The sequence below is a fragment of the Leucopleurus acutus genome (genome assembly GCF_964270905.1).
Source record: "Leucopleurus acutus genome assembly, chromosome: 11".
Lineage (NCBI taxonomy): Eukaryota > Metazoa > Chordata > Mammalia > Artiodactyla > Delphinidae > Leucopleurus > Leucopleurus acutus.
In genome coordinates, this window is record NC_139152.1 from 57,034,055 (window position 1) to 57,054,758 (window position 20,704).

The 20,704-nt window shown below is 38.7% G+C and overlaps 1 protein-coding gene across 2 annotated transcripts in view; it reads left to right on the forward strand.

The window, feature by feature from the left end:
- Positions 1–20,704, forward strand: part of MYRFL (myelin regulatory factor like) — a 115,668-nt gene that overhangs the window by 28,127 nt on the left and 66,837 nt on the right. For both annotated transcript variants that reach the window (XM_082851014.1, XM_082851015.1), the window contains exons 2-5: positions 5,197–5,287; positions 18,505–18,572; positions 18,678–18,936; positions 19,732–19,823. In XM_082851014.1, the coding sequence (XP_082707140.1) occupies positions 5,197–5,287; positions 18,505–18,572; positions 18,678–18,936; positions 19,732–19,823 (510 nt within the window). The remainder of the gene's footprint in view (positions 1–5,196; positions 5,288–18,504; positions 18,573–18,677; positions 18,937–19,731; positions 19,824–20,704) is intronic.

The following is a 20,704-nucleotide window of genomic DNA, read 5'->3' on the forward strand; positions in this document are numbered from 1 at the left end:
AGTGGAAATTTTCTCTATTTACTCCAGGGTTTGTCAGTTTAGACTTTTTCTATATGTTTTCGTTTATTTTAGCAATTTGATTGCCTACTTTTTTAGAAAATCATTTTATTCAAAATTGTGCAAAATAATTTCCCAAAGTGTATAATAGGGATTTTAAAAAAAAAGATAACTCATTCTACATTCTACCATCTAACTAGTGTCAACTATGGTGGAATATTATTTCATCATCTTTCTATGAATAGCTGCAGATAGAAGGATGGATAATTAGATAGTAGAAATAACTTAGTAAGAAATGGATCTTAGCTCACATGCACTATTTAAAGAAAATATTAAATATAATATAAAATATTAATTTTAGTTGAATTTAATGGGATAAAAAGAAGGGAAACTGAAGGAATTACAGAATTTAAATAATTATTTCTTTACTGTTAGAGATATCAGTTCTAAAGGAGTTTTCCAAGATTAAGAAAGGGGATTTAAAAGTTACTAGAAAGTTGGAATAGTTATTTTTTTATTAAATGGTTCAGGTTTAGGGTAATGAAGATGAACTCTGAGATATGAATAATAAGGTGATTAATACCACATCTCTTCCCATTTTCCCTCGCCCTACCTTCTAATCTTTGTTGCTGATATTTTTTCCTTTTTAAGGGTTTATTACTTTTACATTTTGATCTGCAACCATAATTCCCTCAGATATTCCCTATATTTATATGATATATTATATATTTATATATTATATATAAATGATATATTTATATATTTATGATATATTTATGATATATATCATATATGACATAATATATGGTATATGATATAATAGATCATAATATATAATATTATATATGTATTATATAATATATGATATATTTATATATTTATGATATATATATGATATATTTATATATATCCCTATATTTATATAGATATTTTCCTTATATTTATATGAATTCACTGTTCATCATAGTTTTTCCTCTTTGATTTCTAAATTTCTGAGTTCTTTCTTTTGATTCATGTTTTGCTTGGCTGAATTTCACTGTCAAGGAATTATTTTCAAGAGGAAGTCATGGGGGCTTTATACCCTGAATTTTTAAATTTTGGAATTGTCTGTTGCCTTTACATTTGAAAACAAATTGGGTGGGTATAAGATTTTGCAAGCCACCTTCTCTTGGAACGCTGTAGAATTTATTAAATGGCTGCAGAGTATTGATATTTCATTGAATGAATGTCAATTAATGGTCATTTATTCTCAAAGATGCAGATGTAGAGGATGGACTTGAGGACACAGGGAGGAGGAAGGGTAAGCTGGGACGAAGTGGGAGAGTGGCATTGACATATATACACTACCAAATGTAAAATAGATAGCTAGTGGGAAGCAGCTGCATAGCACAGGGAGGTCATTTCGGTGCTTTGTGTCCCACTAGAAGGGTGGGATAGGGAGGGTGGGAGGGAGATGCAAGAGGAAGGGGATATGGGGATATATGTATACATATAGCTGATTCACTTTGTTATACAGCAGAAACTAACACACCATTGTAAAGCAGTTATACTCCAATAAAGATGTTAAAAAAAAAGGGTCATTTATTCTCAATTTTCTGTTATTAAGTGTATTATTGTAAGTGTATTAAGTGGAATTTCTGGATCAAAGTATACATGCACATTCTTTCTTTTTGGAAACGTATGCTAAACACTTTTCAGACAAATTATTTAATATATACTCCTATCAGCAGTGCATAAGAGGGTTATCTTATTTCCATCAGCATTAACAGTGGATTTTATTAATTCCTTGAATATATGCCAATTTGGTAGGCAAAAAGAAAATTTTCTCATATTTTAAATTCTGTTTCTCACTAATGTTTAACATGTTTTGTGCATTTATTAACCAATTTGATTCTTTATTTTATGAACTGCCTTTTAAAGCCCTTTACTATTTTCTGTTGGGGTGTAGCTGTTCCCTTATTGATTTGAAAGAACATTTTGGATATTATGGATATTTACTCTTTTTCATGTATATTGAAAATATTCCTCACTTGGTCTTTAACTTTTTTCACGGATTAAAATGCTTGTATCACCAATGGATACTAAAACTATTAGATAAAAATTTAATGCGGAACAAAATATTTGCACAATCTCAAAGTATCTTGCCACAAATTACAAAAAGAATAGTAGTAACTTTATAGTGGAGAAAGTTGGCAGATAGTACCTTAACCAAGGGATGAAAATTAACATCAATAATGAGACACTGTGATCCTCCTGATATAAGGCACTAAGAGAGACATAATATCATTTGTGTAATATTCTTGCCAAACATACAAAACTTGAATTTAACCTTGAGAAGATATGAGGCAAACAAGAATTGAGAGACATTCTGTAAAACAGTTAGCCTACACACTTCAAAAAAAGTCTAAAGAGGCATGACAGCTACATGTACTATGTTATACTGGATTAAATTCTGGACCAGAAAAAAATGCTATAAATGACATTATTGAGACAATTGGCAAAATTTGAATATGGAATGTAGATTGTACAATAAAACTGTGTCAATGTTAAGTTTTCGGATTTTGATAATTTAATTGTGGTTGTGAAGATAATGTTTTTGTACCTAGGAATATATACTGAAGTATTCACGGGTAAAGGCACTTGTTCTCAAATGGTTCAGAATGGTATGTATAGGTGGGTGTGTATCATTGTGTTTTGTGTGTGTGTGAGAGAGAGAGAGAGAGAGAGAGAAAGAGACAAGACAGAGACAGAGAGAATAATGCAAATGTAGCACAATGTTAATAATGATGAATATGAGTGAAGGGTATATGTGACTTCCTTTGTATTCTTGTAGCTTCTCTTTTTTTTTTTTTTTTTGCGGTACGCAGGCCTCTCACTATTGTGGCCTCTCGCGTTGCGGAGCACAGGCTCCAGACGCGCAGGCTCAGCGGCCATGGCTCACGGGCCCAGTCGCTCCGCGGCATGTGGGATCTTCCCAGACCGGGGCACAAACCCGTGCGCCCCGCATCGGCAGGCGGACTCTCAACCACTGCGCCACCAGGGAAACCCTGTAGCTTCTCTTTAGGATAGAAATTATTTCAAAGTAAAATGTGAAACATTCTTCTCCCCTCAAAAAAAGGATAAAGTAAAATTTTATCAATCTTTTTTTAAAAATAGTTTTTGGCTTTCATGCCATGCTTGGGAAAACCTTTTTTATGTCAAGATCATAAGAATAGTCACTGATGTTTTCTTTCTATCATTTTATCTATTTATGTTGAAATCTTTGATCTATCTGAAGATTTGGTGTGGAAGCAGGAAAATGATCCAGGTTTTTTTTCTCCCAACTATATAATCAATATTCCCCACAACATTTATTGAATAATGAATCTTTCCTCACTAGTGTCAAAGGATATGCTTATCATGCATCTATCGTGTGTGTGTATATATATATATATAATATTTATATAAGTATAAAATATATGTTCCATATATATGTAATATTTCTTGATATATCCTGGACTTGTTTGTGTTCCTTTGATGTGTTCATTTGTGTGTTTCTCAGTACTTATTTACCCCCTTCCTCCCTAATTTTTCTGGTCATTTTTATGTATTTATTTTTCCAGATGAACTTCAGAACATTTTCCTTGAGGATTATTTGATTTCAGATAACATACAAACCAATTCAAAAGGGTTTATTGGATGTATACAGGACTTTGTCATGTAATTAGAGTAGAAGGGGAACAACCAGCCTTATTAAGGGTAAAAAATCATGAAGGACCTGGGTAAAGGACCTGGCAGAAATATTTAGACTATCACTCCTGTCCTCTGCCTTAGCTATTAGGTGACTTAATCTCAACCACCAGCTTTAAAGTCTATTAGTTTGAATTTTGGGAGAAATAACTGAAGTGGTCACTGGCCAACCAATGGATTTTTTTCTTTCTGATTCAAGTGCCTGTAAAGGTTGCAGGAGACTGTTTTTATAAGGCGAAAGTTCTCAGAAAATGACTGTGTATTTGGCAGACATCATAAATAATGTCTAGTAAAAGCTTTGCAATATTGAATCTTTCAGTCTAAGAACAATGAAGTTCTTTCCATTTATTGAAATCTCTTATGACCCTTCATAGAGTTTATTAGCTTTTTAAAAAAATATGTTGTCCCTGAATATATGTTTAGATATTTTAGGCTTTTTGTTATTTTGAATGGAATCTTCTTTTTTTGTATTATATTTATCTGAATTTTTGACTGGTTATTTTTTTGTACATACGAAAGTAATTAGTTTTTATATTCAACTTTAACCATTTATTTTATTGACTTTTCTGATCATTTCTAATCGTCAGTTGTTTCTCTTGAATTTTCTAGGTATAGAGTCATGTTATCTGCAAAGAAAGATTGTTTTGTCTTCTTTATAACATATTTTTATATTTTATATTCTTTTTTGGTCATGTATATATTTATTTATTTGGCTGCGCCAGGTCTTAGTTGCAGCATGCAGGATCTTTAGTTGCAGCATGTGAACTCTTGGTTGCGGCATGTGGGATCTAGTTCCCTGACCAGGGATCGAACCTGGGCCCCCTGCATTGGGAGCGCAGAGTCTTAGCCACCGGACCACCAGGGAAGTCCCTATATTTTATATTCTTTAAAAATTCTAGTGTCTTTGTTATGGTCAGAAAGAAACCAATAAGCTTATTTTCATTTTGTAAATCAAGAAAAAGGACAGAACTATTGTGTTGCATTTTGGGAAGTCTAACAAAAATGTGAAGCAAGATATTGAACTTCTTGTTGAACTTAACTGGAAGTAATCTATCAGACCAACATGCCAATCATCAGTCTATCCATTCATCCAGCCAGCCAGCCAGCTAGCCAATAAATGTTAATTGCTGCCTTTTTCATAACATAGATACAATAAGAAAGACACAGTCCTCGCCCTTAAAGACATTAGATAGAGGAATAAACACAAAAGCAAGCAATTATAATCGTGTGTAAGGCAAAGTACATGGTGTTAATGAATGCACATAAAAAAGCACCTAAACCTGCCTTGGACAGTCAGGGAAGGCTGCTCGAGGAGGGTAACATCTAAAAAGATTTCTGAAGGAAATATTTGAATGGAAGAAAGGCCACACTGTCAATAAATGCATTATGCCATTTAGTTGCTTTGAAATTTTAGCGATTAGCCATTCTGAAAAATTCATGAATCTCAAGATTTTCAATTTGCTTTTGCAGCTCAGGGGGCCAGTGGCACTCTGGGGAACCCGACGCTGGATACAAGTCTGCTGGAGGAATTCTTGGGCAATGATTTTGATTTGGCGGCCTTGTAAGTAATGAGGGCACTGCTCTCCATTTGGTCGTTTTTTTTTTTAATGTTTGACTTTTTTCTTAATATACATTTATTTATTTATTATTTATGTTTGGCTGCGTTGGGTCTTCGCTGCTGCACACGGGCTTTCTCTAGTTGTAGCGAGTGGGGGCTACGCTTCGTTGCGGTGTGGTGGCTTCTCTTGCTGTGGAGCACGGGCTCTAGGCACACGGGCTTCAGTAGTTGTGGCTCATGGGCTTAGTTGCTCCGTGGCATGTGGGATCTTCCCAGACCAGGGATTGAACCCATGTTCCCTGCATTGGCAGGCGGATTCTTAACCACTGCACCACCAGGGAAGTCCCTCCATTTGGTGTTTTTAAAATTATGAAATAATTAAATGAACTGGGAAGTGCTTCCTTCTTTTCTGTTTTCCAGAAGAGCTTGAGTAGAGTTGGTCTTATTTCTTTTACAAATCTTCGGCAGATTTCACCAGTGAAGCCAGCTAGGCCTGGAGTTTTTTGTTTGTATGTTTTTGTTTTTGTTTTATTTAGTTTTAATCTGAAAGCCCTCACCTTCCAATTCAGTATCATTAATAGATATGGGGCTCTTCAGGTTATCAATTAGTAGTTATCAACTTAGGCAGTTTATATCTTTCAATGAATTTGTATATTTCTGAATTTACTGGCATAAAGTTGTCCATCATATTTCCTTTTTATACTTTTAATGTCTGTAGAATCTATAGTGAACAACAAGTGTTGTTCTTGATGTCAGTAATTCATGTCTTTTTTTTTCTTGATCAATCTAGCAAGAGGTTTATCAGTTTTCCTAACCTTTTAAAGAACTGACTTTTGGTTAAATTTATATTCTTAATTGTTTTTCTGTTTCCCATGTCATTGATTTCTGCTCTTATTTTCTAATATTAATATAGCCATGCCAGCTTTCTTTTAAAAAACTTACATGCAATAAAATTCCATTTTTGTCTTATGTATGGTTTTGTGAGTTTTGACAAATTCATAGAGTTGTACAACTACTGCCATGATTACCACACACAACAGTTCCCTCACCTGAAACGTTCCCCCTACATTTCCACTTTGTGGTCAAACCCAACACACACCCCTAACCTCTGGTGACCACTGATCTTTTCTCTGTCCTTATAGTTTTGCTTTTTCTGGAATGTCATATAAATGAAGCCATATGGTATATATAAGTCCAGTTTCTCTCACTAAGCATAATGTCTTTGCTCATTCTTTTTTATTGCTGAGAAAAACTCTGTTGGATTTTTGTAACAGAGTTTGTTTATCCAGTCACTCAGTCAAGGATGTTTTGATTATTTCCAGTTTTTGGCAATTATGAATAATTTCTATAAATATTCATGCACAGGTGTTTGTGTGATCAAGAGTTTTAATTTCTCTAGGGTAATACCTTGGATAGTCTGCTGGGTCGTGTTGTAAGTGGAAGCTTAACTTTATAAAAATTGCCAAATTTTCTAGAGTGGCCATACCATTTTACATTACCGCTAGCTCTATATTCTAATAGGCGTATAGTGGTATCTCATTTTGTTTTAATTTGCATTTTCCTATCAACGAATGATGTTGAGTCTTATTTCATGTGGTTGTTTGCCATTCGTACGTTTTCTTTGGTGAAGTCTTTTTTCAAATTTTTTGCCCATTTTAAAAAATTAAAGTTTTCTTATTTTTGAGTTTAGAAAATTCTTTAAGTATTCTGGATATAAGAACTTTATTGGGTATGTGATTTATGAATACTTTCTCCAAGTCTATAACTTATGTTTTCATTCTCTTAACAATGTCTTTCCCAGAGCAGAAGTTTTAAATTTTGATGATATCCAATAGATCAAATTTTTCTTATGTGGTTTGTTGTTTATATCTAAGAAATATAGATATTGCCTAATTTAAGTTCTCAAGGATTTTCTCCTGTTTCCTTCTAAAAGTATAGTTTTACATTTAGGTCTGTGATCCATTTTGAATTAATTTCCGTATAAGTTTTGAGATATAAGTTGAGATTAATTTCTTTGTGTATAGATGTCCAGTTACTTTCAGAATCCCTTGCTGGATAACCTTTCTCTATTGAACTGTCTTTACACTGTTGTGAAAAATCAGACGATCATATTTGTGTGGATCTATATCTAAACTCTTTATTCTGTTCCACTGATCTATATATCTGTTATTTTGTCAGTACCATGTTATCTTGACTACTGTACTTTTATCATAAGTCTTAAAACCATATAGTGTAAGTTCTCCAAATTTGTCTTCTTTCGTAAAATTGTTTTGGTTATTCTAATTCCTTTGACTTCTCACATAAATATTAAAATCAGCTTGTTTATATCTATACAGTGCTGCTGAGGTATAGATTAGGATTGTATTAAGTATAGAGATCCATTTGGGGAAAATCGACATCTTTACAAAATTGAGTCTTCCAATCCTGAACGTAGTATACCTCTCCATTTATTTAGGCCTTCTTTGCTTTTTTTCATCAGCATTTTACAATTTTAGCATACAAATCTTGTATATATTTTGTTTAGATCTACACCTAAATATTTCATGTTTTGCTTTGAGTTATTGTAAGTAATAGTGGTTTTTAAATTTTTTTCAAATTTAATTCCCAATCATTCATTGCCAGTATACAGAACTATTACTGGTTTTTATATTTTGGGCTTAGGTCCTATAATCTTTTTTTTTTAATTTTTTAAATTAAAAAAAAATTTTTTTAATTTGGTCTGGCCACATGGCTTGAGGGATTTTAGTTCCCTGACCAGGGATCAAACCTGGGCCCCGGCAGTGAAAGGGCCGAGTCCTAACCACTGGGCTGCCAGGGAATTCCCCGGGCCCTGAAATCTTAATGAAGCCATTTACTAGTTTAAGAGCTTTTTGTAGATTTCTTGGCTTTTTATATCTTGACAATCATGTCTTCTGCACATTGGAACAGTTGTATGTCTTTCTTTCAAAACTGTATGCCTTTGAATATTTTTTCTTGCCTTATTGAACTGGGTAGAACTTTGGCTATGTTGCTGAATAGGGAAATAGATCAGACATCCTTGTCTTGTCCCTGATCTTAGAGGGCAATCACTCAATTTTTTATTATTATGTATGATTCAGCGATAAGATTTTTTTGTAATGCCCTTTATTAGGTCAAGGAGATTCTCTTCTACTCCTAGTTTGCTGAGAATTATTTTAACATGAATGGCTCTTGAATTTTGTCAAATGTTATTTCTGTATTTATTAATATGATCATATGTTTGTTTCCCCTGTCTGTTATTATGGTGGATTACTTTGCTAATTTTTGAATATTGAACCAACCTTGTATTCCTAGAATAAACCTCAGTTAGTTTTAAAGTACTATCTTTTTATGTATAGCCGGATTCAATTTGCTAAAATTACTTTGAGGATTTTGCATCTATTGGTCTCCAGTTTTCTTATACTGTATTTTTATGGTTTTGATATCAGGATATTGATAGACTTCTAAAATTAGTTGGAAAGTGTTTTTATATCCTTTTAAATTCTCTGGGTGAATTGTGTGGAACTGGATTTATTTTTTCCTTAGATGTTTGATAGAATTCACCATGAAATCTTCTGTGCCTGTAGCTTTCTTTGTTGGAAGACCTTACTATGAATTAAGTTTATCCAATAAATTCAGGACTATTTATGTTATCTCTTTCTGCTTAAATAAGTTTTGGTAGCTTGTTTTCTTTCTTCCCCAGGGAATTGATCCATTTCATTGTCAAACTTATAGGCAAAGAGTTGTTCATAGTATTTATTATGCTTTTATAGGCTTTTACAGGCTCTAAGGAGTCTACTGATATTCTCTTCTGTTTCTTATATTGGTAATCACTTTCCTCTCTCTCTCTCTTTTAATTAGTCTCTTTAGAAATGTATAAGTTTTGTTGACCTTTTTAAATAAGTGTCTATTGGTTTCATTGATCTCTATTGTGTTTGTTTTCAATTTCACTGATTTCTACTCATTATTTCCTTCTGATTGCTTTGGGTTTAGTTCGCTCCTCTTTGTTTCATTTCTTAAGGTGGAAGCTTAGTTCTTGATTTAAAGTCATCCTTTGCTTTCTAATTTAATCACTCAATGCTATACATTTCCCTCTCCATATGGCTTTAGCTGCCTTCCTCAATTTTTGATATGCTATATTTTGATTTTCTTTCAGCTCAAAATATTTCCTAATTTTCCTTGAGACATCCTCTTTAACTCTGGGTGGCTGGAATTGGGTTAATTTCCAGATATTCGGGAACTTTCCATGTATTTTTCTGTCACTGACTTGTAGTTTAATTCCATTATGGACAGAGAACATACTCTATATAATTCTAATTCTTTTAAATTTGTTAAGGTTTGCTTTATGACCCAGGAAATGGTCTATCTTGGTGAATGTTCCATGTGCACTTGAAAAGAATGTGTGTTCTGCTGTTGTTGGGTCAAGTGTTCTATAAATGCTAATTAGGTCAAGTTGGTTGACATTGTTTTTCCGGTCTTCTATAGCCTTGCTGATTTTTGTCTACTTCTTCTATCTATTACTGTGAAAGGAATGCCAAAGTCCTCAGGAATGATTGTGGATTCAGAGCCCTCAGTTAAGTTCTTTTTTTCTCAGCACTGTCTTCTGTCTTCCAACCTCTATGGTTTCTGATGAGAAATAGGCAGTTATTTGAATCATTGTTCCCTTGTATGTAATATATCATTTTTCTCCACTTGCAAGATATTGTTTTATCTTTGGTTTTAAGCAATTTTATTATAACGTGGCTGGATATGGGCATGATTTTCTTTGAGATTATACTGTTTGGGATTTGCTCAGTTTTTTAATCTGTAAATTTTTGTGTTTTTACTACCTCTAGGAAGTTTTTAGCCATTATTTCTTCACATTTATGTTTCTGGTACCAACGTCTTTCTTTCCTCTGTCTAGGACTCCAATGATACAAATGTTAGATCTTTGATATGGTAGACAGGTCTCAGAGGCTGTTAATTTTTTCAGTCTTTTTTTTTCCTCTCTGTTGTTTATACTGGATAATTTCTATTGATTTGTCTTTAAGTTCACTGACCCTCTTCTGTCATCTCCATTCTTTCATTGAGCCTACCTTGACATTTCTGTAAATGCCCTTCCTTCTCTCCCTCATGAAAGACAGAGAGTGGAACAAGATGTGAATCTCAATAGTAACGGGGAAACCTATTTGCAGGTACTTTGGTACCTGGCTCTTGCTGCTCTTTGCCAACAAAAACATCCTTGCCAAAATGACTGTGGGGAAGAAGCGAGGCTCAACATTTTGCAAGCTAGTTAAACACACACACACACACACACACACACACACACACACACACACACACACACACACACACACACACACACACACACACACAACTGGTGGGTTGCCACATGTCTGAGCCCACACTCTGAGCTGGCTCTTCTGCTCCAGGCACTGCATGGGCTGAACCCAGGCACTGATCACCCTTGTGCTGCCTTCATATTCCTCTCAATCCATCCACGCAGCTGCCATGAATTCCTGTGAGAAGGGTGGGCAATGGGTATATCCTTACCATCTCTGCCTACAAAAAACCTGCCAGAAGTTGTCAGTTTCCGTCCCCTACAAGACTTTTCCTCAAAAGAAGGTAGACCTGATTCCATCAGGGTTCTGTTTAATCATCTGGATCACTTTTATAACTGGCATAAAGTACTTTAGCTGTTTGCAGGGAAAAGTGAACAACCATTAAGTCTTATTCGAAGAGCTGTCCTTCTACCTGGGAGTTCAGAAATCTATCATACGATCTTAGTCTCCATGATAATAATGGTCCTTCCAGCAAGACCAGAGATATCTCCCTATAGGCGATCGCTACTGAGATTCCGACATGGTTTGCCCAATCAGATTCACTCTCTACCCTTGGGAGTGGGTGTCTGGCATTTGTAAGTGAGGTAGAGGAAGGAGTTAATACTGTTGAGTATTTACCAAGTATTAGGCATTGTTCTTTGCACTTTACATATTTACTCATTTAATTGCATATTTGATTTTACACATTTCATTCTCTTATCAACTCTTCCAAATAGGCACAGTATTATCCATATTTTACACATGAAGAGGCTGAAGTGCAGAGAGGTTGAGTAACTCTTCATGTCAATAAGTGGCAAAGCTGGGATTAAAATGTGCCTGGCTCTGGAACACCTGCCCTTTCTTCTACATTTGTCTTTTGGATTAATTGATGTTTTAGGGGATGTTTTAGACTCCGTGACTCTCAGGGAAATACATTAAGTGGGTCTACATTTATCTGCCAAAAGGTGTGACTCAGAATGGATCCTGAGCCATAGTTTGCAAAGATTGTCAGAGTTCAGGCCCGTTAAAGAAAAGTCCTATGATCAGATAAGCTGCTGTTGCCTTATAAAAATGGCTCAGGTGCACGCAGTTAAGTGGAGCTGCAATAGAAATCCAAGAGAGAACAAGTGGAAACAGTCCCAGTCCGTGACCATGGATTTGTTGGGCTCGTCCAGTGATCATTGCATCTGTACAATGTATTCAAATACCCCAAGTGTTGAGTATTTCTAAATACCAGGCTCTCTTTTTGCAGGTTAGTTGCATTCCTCACAACAGCGCTGGGATGCAGGTTTTCTTGCCGGGGCTCCCAGCTAATAAATAGCAGAGTTGGGATTCAAACATGAATTTACTACAAAGCCTGAGTTACTTCCTCTCTACTATATTGCCCATGAATTGTGCCTTTTAAAAGTATCAATGACAACCCTTTAAGCGATTTAAGAGAACATTAGGCTGTAAAATTTCTAGGAGCAAATTTGAATCTCATAGGCAGATTTTTCAAATCTCAAAGATATTAAAAAATGGAATTATTGGCTCTGTGAAACAGATGTCCCTAAATGCTCTATGGAAAACTGGTCCCCTGAGATGCTGTGGGAAAAAAAGTTCCATGATCAGTAATAAATAAGTATGTGACTCACTGGCTTAAACAAAATTAAATGTATTTCTTTACTGCAGGACTTTTCAGGGCCTTTGATGTGCTAATATGCAACTGGGAAAGGGAAACGTTAGGCAGTGTTCTCAAACTTATGTGGCCATGGGCCCCTTTTGGGAGCATGTACCCACGTATGAGCATTGGGATGTGCTGCTCAGGACATTCTCATCCTTCCGTGTGAATCTAATTGGTATGTTGAACCGGGGGCAGTTCTGTCAGGACGGGAAGATTTCTGACAGTTGCTCTTAACCCTGTATTTCCGTGTGTGGTGGAGTCCAGGGCAGCTGTCTGCCCAGGGGGAGTAGGAGCGGGCAGAAGTCCTCTCTGATCCCCTAGGTTAGCCAGCCTGTTACCTACTAGGCACACAGGTGAGCTAGGTGAGCTGTGGGGGCTGGACACACCGGGAAATGTCCAGGTATGGAGTGCCGCCTGGAGGGCAGGAGGCTAGAGATTTAGGGGAAAGCATAAATTCCTGGAGGTTGCAGTGAAAAAGGACAAGAAGTGTGTGTGTGTGTGTGTCTGTGTGTGTGTGTGTGTGTGTCTGTGTGTGTCCGTGTGTGTGTGTAGAAGAAGGAAGGCTCTGGAAAAGTCACCAGTGAATCTTCAAGACAGGTTTGTTTCATTCAAAAATGCCCAGAGTTTCACCTGTTTCCGTCCTTTGCTCAAACTGCAGGCCAGGTTGTAGCAGCAGCAGCAGCATCGCCTGGGAGCTACGACTGTAGCACCTCAGGCCCCACCCCCAAAATGCTGAATCAGAATCTGCATTTTTAACAGGATCCCCATGGGATTCACAGGCATATCACAGTTTGAGAAGCCCTACTTTAGGTCACGTGCATATGCCTCCTTCCCAACCACTTCCCAAGACCCAGACCAAGTCATACAGTTTGGTTTGAGCGTGTTCCGTGCGAGTAGACAGTATACCGAGCTTTAGGCTGGCCTTGAGGTGCTGCAGATGGGGTAAGAGGGAGCTAGCTGAAGACATTGAGGTGACAGCTCATCACAAGTTTGAATGGGTGACTTCATAGGAGGGGAACCTAGAGACATATTAGGTCCGTGAGGAATCAACTCCGGGTTTCATTTCATTTCATTCTAGTGGTTGAGCTTAAGCATCTGATATTCTGGGTTTCACTTAGGACATATCTTATTGAGATTGGAAGGAAAAATGAGTTAGGCATCAATGACCAGCTGCATGTTTTACTTCTGCCACCAGTAGAGTGGGGCTGATAAACTGTTTACCGTGATGTTGCGGAAGGGAGTGAGGTAATCCACATAATTCTATGAGATGAGCTTGTTAAAGGCTGAGTTCATTGACCGGTTTGATTTCTGGGTTCAAACGGATGCAGCAGGAGAAAAGGTAAACAGAATCCTGGGCAAAAACATTACCAGTGACTTCTAGATTCTAAAGATTTTGTAGAAAATGAAATTACTTATAGTAATTAGTTTGATTAGGATATTTAAATATCTGTATTGAAAACATTGTGTTCTTTAGAGCATAAACGCTGGTGATAGATCACTTTACTCCAGTTTGACTAGATGCCAGGTGAATACTCTCGGGTATGTTACTTAACCTTATCAAGCCTCGGTTTCATTGCCTGTGGTGTAGGGGCAGTAATAGTACCTTTTCACATGGTTGGTAGCAGAGATTAGATGAAGCAACACCTGCAAGGGTTAGCTCAGTGCCTGGACCAGAGTAGGTCCTCCATAAAGGTTGTCTGTTTCTAAAGCAGCAGGGGAGAGTGGTAAGAGGGAGGGTCAGGGTTCTCGCAGTTTGCCAAGATAGAGCCGAAGGGGAGGGGTGGCAACTTGCTTTTCTTGCTTCCATTGCCCTGTCATGAAATGATTTTCTTGGGCTACTTTATTCACTGATGACATTTCTGCCAAGGCCCTTTCCCATCCCAACTTCCGGGTAGTGGGTACAAACCCTATGCAAGCTTGGTCAAGTATTTATCAAGTGCCTACTACGTGCTCACCAGTGGGCACTCTGCAGGAGATACACACACACACACACACACACACACACACACACACACAGTATTAAGACATGCTCTTAAGTGAATGTCTGCGTGGGAGGACATGAATCATACACATGAAAAACTGGAGAAAATACTTTCAGTAACAACTATTTTTATGCTGTAATTGGGTGATGGGGTACAACAGTGAACAAAACAGATGAAGTTCCTGCTAATAGTTTACCAAGGGCAATGTGGTGGAAAACGGTCTGCCCTGCAGGGCACCCAGGCATTTTTCTTTGAGTTGGTGGTGTGTGGTAATAATGATAAATAGCAGATTGACTTTCTGTGGATTTAAGTATTGTTTTTAAGTTCTCAGCAGGCAATGCATTTCCTTATCACCTGTTCCTGGGGAGAGCCATTCCCATCCCTTCACTCTTGGTGCTCCATTGTTGTGATGCGACTCCAGTGGGAAGAGAAAGGCAATGGTGTATAGTATAAAGTCATTCAGTAAAAAGATGAAGAAAAATAAGTGTAAGGCAGGGGAGTAGAAAGTGAGGGGTGGGAGAAGGCTACCATGTTAGATTGGTGGTCAGGAATGCCCTCTCTTGATATATGAATTTATATAAACAACATATTTATGGCTACATGTCAGGTAAAAAGCAGTAATTCATACTTATTAAGTAATAACTCTGTACCAGGCAGTGTGCTGAGTTGATATCAATGTGCAATAGAGTTTTAGAGAAGGTGTAGTTTGTATGTGAAGACCCTGGGGGAGTCATTGGAGAAAACTGAGGATTGGACTGTTGAATTGTGAATAGTCCCAGATGGGTGTTCACGGGAAGCCCTGTGTCTTAATACCGTGAGTCCTGCAGTCCTACCTAGTGTTTAGTAGAGTTATGAGCACGTACTAGGCACTCAATAAATGCTTGATCAAGCCTGGCTGCGATCTGAAAGAAATCCTGGCTGCTTTGGTTGCAGCATGCAGATGTCATGGATGTGCTAACCTCAGCCAGCTGGAGAGAAAAGTCTGTTTTGAACTCCTTTTGGTTTACATGGCATTCAACCCCCAGGAGACCACACTTTGCCATTCACCCTCCAAAAAACAAAAGCAAGTTGTGTGTCTGAGAGGAAGGGATTTAGAAAGCAAATTATTCATTTTATAAAATCATTTTATAAGAATTTCTTGATTTTTATAACCATTTCCTGTAGAAGGTAGAGATAGAGACAGCCCCTCAAGGAGTGACCAATGGTTCTGTCAATTTCTAGGTCCCTTCATGGAAATCCCTTCAGCATAATAGGAAAACTCAGAGCACTGAAGGACCAAAACAGTCTAATGTGCATTGCTGACATCAGGATTGTGAGTAGGGAGGAGTTAACTGCTTAGAAACAGTCTCAGACAACAGTGTTTTTCTTAAAGTTAATCATTGCCCTTGTTTTAAACAATTTGCTTAGTTTTGAAGGTAGCTATCCTTAAATCTTACGTGAAATTTTCTGAAAAGGAATGCAGAATTTCTCCCAATACAGTAAAATGCATTGAACACGAAATGCAATGAAATAAAGGAGTAGCCAGAGTGAGTTTGGGAAGGGAGAGTAAACTGTAAGAAAAGTATTAAAACTTTTAAATTCGCATTTTAAAACCACCAACACATGTTCCTGCTACTCAACACAGGGACCTTTGGTTCTCCACAGGGACCTGCTGGGTGGGGCATGCATGCCAGTCTGTGATGTGCCGTGCCATATTTCTCGAGTGTATTGATAATTTGCTTGTGATTTTCAGTTTTCATGAACGTTATTGAATTCAGTGGTGCCGCAGATGTAAAGGAAAGTAAACAACTGCCTTGAACCTTGAATGTGGAATTGTGAGATCACAGAGTCAATCACAAAATTTAATTTGTAAATTTTAAAACAATTAATTAATTTATTTTTGGCTGCGTTGGGTCTTCGTTGCTGCGTGCGGGCTTTCTCTAGTTGCGGCGAGCAGGGGCTACTCTTTGTTGTGGTGCGCGGGCTTCTCATTGTGGTGGCTTCTCTTGTTCCGGAGCACGGGCTCTAGGCGTGCGGGCTTCAGTAGTTGTGGTGCGCAGGCTCAGTAGTTGTGGCACACGGGCTTAGTTGCTCCACGGCATGTGGGATCTTCCCGGACCAGGGATCGAACCCGTGTCCCCTGCATTGGCAGGCGGATTCTTAACCACTGTGCCACCAGGGAAGTCCTCGTTTGTAGATTTATACATGTAGAGTGATACGAAGTTGAATGGTGCCATATATACGGCTTATAATGAAAACCAGTAATCCTTTGCCCCACTCCTCCCCATGTCCCCAAGTTTGGCTCTCCCAGAGGCAGATACTTTCCAACTCTTTTGGATGTTTCAACCACCTTTTATCTGAATAATGGTTTATATTACTGTTCTTGCTTTATACATCTTAAGAACTTACTATCATCTTCCAGGAGAATTTAACTTTCTTACATCATATCCGACACCCACTTCTATCCCCAGCCTCCCAGTATCATAAAATTGTATAAGAATTTTTGGTTAGGTTTATATTCAGGGATTACATTACTATCACTGTGTGTTCACATATAATTTACTACGATTATATTTTCTTTCTTGAGTTTTTTTTTTTTTTGTCTGCTTTTATTTGCGTTTATTTTTTTCAGCATTTATTCCCGGGCCCTAAGTTTTTGTTTCTTCAGTCTCTTCTAGGATGTCTTTTCTTCTGTGCAACCTCTTCTCCTGGTTTAGGAACAATGTGTTCTTTTTCAGTAAGGATCATCTCAAGGTGGAAGGGAGAGCTCATGTATGGATTGATCCAACCATGAGCTGTGTAAATCCTGCACCGAATCTTGGGAGTTTTGTTCACCTGGATGTGCTCAATGAGTCCTTCCATTTTTCGCCCAATAGCTCTACAATCTCCCTGGATCCGTTTCTCCAGAGAATAAAACTTTCCAATTTCTGTTGGGATGATAGAGGTAGTTGCCTGACTCTACAGGTGGGAGAAGTAGATTTAAGGGTCCAGCTGTTCTTTAATTAAACTGTCAATCAATTCTTTCACTTTTAGCTCTACCTTACCCCTGAATTCAGAAACTGCTGGTGAAGCCAATGTCTTGGGCTTTTCTGGAGTTGTTTTCAAATTGGACAATGTCTTGTTGGTTCCTACATCCCCTCTGCCATCCCCAGGCAGCTTTTCCCTTCGGGTAATTCAGTTACCATCCATCCTATTTCTGTCTGCCATACTGTTACTGAAATGTGGTCTGTTGTAGTCTCTATTCACGTCCTCTATGTCTTTTTCTGTTTATGCCTCTTTATTCCTTTACTTTTATTTCGGTGGAGATTTTGGAGTTTCATTTCGGCGGAGTTTTTTCGGTGGAGTTTTTGGAGGAAGGGAAATGTATGTTTTCTATTCCCTTATTAATAAAAAGTGAATAAATGATAAAGGACCAATTTGGGGAGAAAACATAAGTTTTCTAGTAAATAATAAAAACAGATTTCTCTCTTCATTGCATGATGTTGAAATCTTAATGAACCAAGAAAAATATGATAGCTTACTCTCTAGCAAGAGAATCAAGTGGAGGATGGTGGTGATTATATATAACTTAGAACCACAGAGTTTCTGAGCCATAAGAAACTTTTTGAACAGAAAAGGTAGCGTTTTTTTGAACAGACATTTTCACACTTAGTGATGGTACTCATTTTTTAAAATGAAATATTACTTGCACCTCAATATATAAAACAGAAAAAAAGTTATAAAATATTTCCCCCAGGCATTTAAAATTTTTCTTTTGTAAAACACCTGAGCTCCTTCCAAGAGCTTGGAGATTCCCCAGAGCACAGGTGGAACACCATTGCTTTAGTGGTGACATTTTATACTGCTTTAGCCCAACCATCTCTCTGGCGTAAGTGCTTTGAGAATGTTAAGAAGACACAATAATGTTAATTAAGCTTTGTTGAGCACTCACTGTGTTTGGGGATGTATGTTGTGGGCTTTACACACAGTGTCTCATGTAATTTTCACTATGATGCTATGAGGAAGGCATAATGATTATTCCCATTTTATAGGTGAGGAAGTGGAGGCCTGAAGAGGTTAAGTACTTGTTCATGGATACACAGCTAGGAAGTGGAAGAGCTGGGACTCAAACCCGGGTCTGTTTGACTCAGAGCTCACTCAACACGACACTGGGCATGTTCTGGTGGGCTTTGGCCCCCAGGAGCACCTGGAACCCTCCCTAGGGGTGCTGTACACAGAGGGCTGCTACCAGTTTGTGAAAAAAAAATATAATGATGGAATAAGTTACAAACAAAAGGAATGCATGTCTCTAATCCTCAGGCAACGCCAGCTCCCAGATACCCCACCCTATTCTGCGTCAGACTACAGCTCTCCTCCACAGATCAAAGGTGAGTGGGACCCACCTCCCTCCCACACGTCTGGCACTTGCTTCTCTTCTTTTGGACTCTGCATGGTGAGAAAGATGGGCCTTTCTCACTTGTGTGTTTCCCCAGGTGCTTGCTGCCCGACTCTGACACCTGCCGCCGGGGGGATGCCAGCTGCTTTCCTCCTCTCAGCAGCTGCTCCTGGGATGCTGCCTGCACACCTGCCGCAGGGCTCGTCTGAAATGAGCGACTCTGCGCATTCCCACAGTACCTTTCACAACTGCTACCCAGACGCCCGTCATCTCAGGACCCCTCTGGACCAGTCTGTGTCCTCCCATCTGGGAACTGGTTGTTCTTACCATCCGCAGCCTCTGTGCCACAGTCCTGGGTAAAGGGCAAGATATTTAGTTATGAAAGACCAGCCAGCCCCTCTACCCCGCAGTGCTGGTAAAGAGTGAACTGTGGAGTCCTCTCCAGGAGATGGCAGTGTTGAGACATATATCAGACCCCCAGTGCCCTTGGCTTCAAACCAACTTTTAATCAACAATCCACTGAACCCAAGGCCCTCATTCAGTGGAAAGCTAAAATGTCAGAAATGTATAGGGAGATTCGGGTGCTGGAGAAAGCACTGTTTGCATTTGCAGCCTCAACTAGACCACTCAAGTGATTCGTGAATGAGCTCTCTGAAAAATATCTGTCAACTGTCTTAATTAATATTCTTTTCTTCTCTTTCCCTTCCTCTCCGCCTTCCCTCTCTTTCGTTCCTCCTTCTGGATCTAGAGGATGGCAAAAAGAGTAAAGGCCATCAAAAACTGTGATAAAATTCTATGTGAAAAACATTTTCAGGTATAAAATATACCCTTAAATTTTAAGTATCTTCTGTCTTTGTCTCAATGAGTCCTCTGCCTTTGGAAATGTTGTCAGTTTATTTTTCAAATAGGTGAATCCCAGATCCACTGGAGAGTGAAAAACTAAGTTTCAGACTAGTAGGGCTCATAGAATAGGAGCTTGCCCGTCCACTCCATGTATCCACCTGGGGTTGCAGACTAGTAGGACTCAAGGAACCTTAACTAACTAGAATTAGTCTTAGGAAGAGGCCCAGAGCAGAGTCCTAGGAAATTAAATTTGATTAACTTGGAGAGAAAAGAAGAATCCTAACATTATTTTGGGTTCTTAATTTTAGACCCTCATTGCCACCGACCAAGAAGAGAAAGTGCACACAGGCGCTGGAAGACTCCGGGGACTGTCACATGTGGGCCCACCACTCCAGACCAAGTGAGCCAATCCGGGGCCTGTCACTGCCATTAAATCATGGATTTTTCCCAGCCTTGCAGTAGCCCTACAAAATTAGTTTCTCTCTCATAGAAGGGCAATGATAGGCTCTGGGAATTTATTTCTTCCCTCTTGACATAATGTTTCATGCAGTGTTAGGTAGGGTCATACAGGTGCTCCTGGGAAGAGATGCCATTGTCTCTCTGGTGGAAATGAGATGCTGGTCCCTTCAGTTTTAGGGGCAATTGTGTCTCAGGGGACCAAGGCTCCAGGCCCGGGGAAGCCATGCCGTGTGGCAGCACCTACAGGAGCCCGCTGGTGTGCTCGTTGCTTCGTTCAACTCAATCCTTCTCAACTCAGACGTGCACACATGTAACATGGGGATCTTGGTAAAGTGCAGATTCTGGTTCAGTACGCCTGAGGTAGGGGCTGAGATTCTGCATTCCTAACAAGCTCCCAGGTGATGCCCATGCTGCTGGCTCATGGGAGGGACTCAGAGAAGCAGGACTTTAGAGCAGCGGTCCCCAACCCTTCTGGCACCAGGGACCGGTTTCGTGGAAGACAGTTTTTCCATGCATGGCGGGTGGGGATGATGGTTCAGGTGCTCATGCGAGCGATGGGGAGCGATGGGGAGCCGCAGATGAAGGTTTGATCGCACGCCCGCCGCTCACCTCCTGCTGTGCGGCCTGGTCCCTAACAGGCCGTGGACCTTACCGGTCTGCAGCCCAGGGGTTGGGGGCCGCTGCTTTAGAGGATTTCTCCAGGGCAGCAGGAAGGTAGAAAGTTGAGCTTCCCTAGCACTTGCTTCCAATTAGCAAGTTCCCAGTAGATCTTTGAAATTCTGCAAAATCATTTTAAAAGTCTTTCAGCAGCATTATACGATG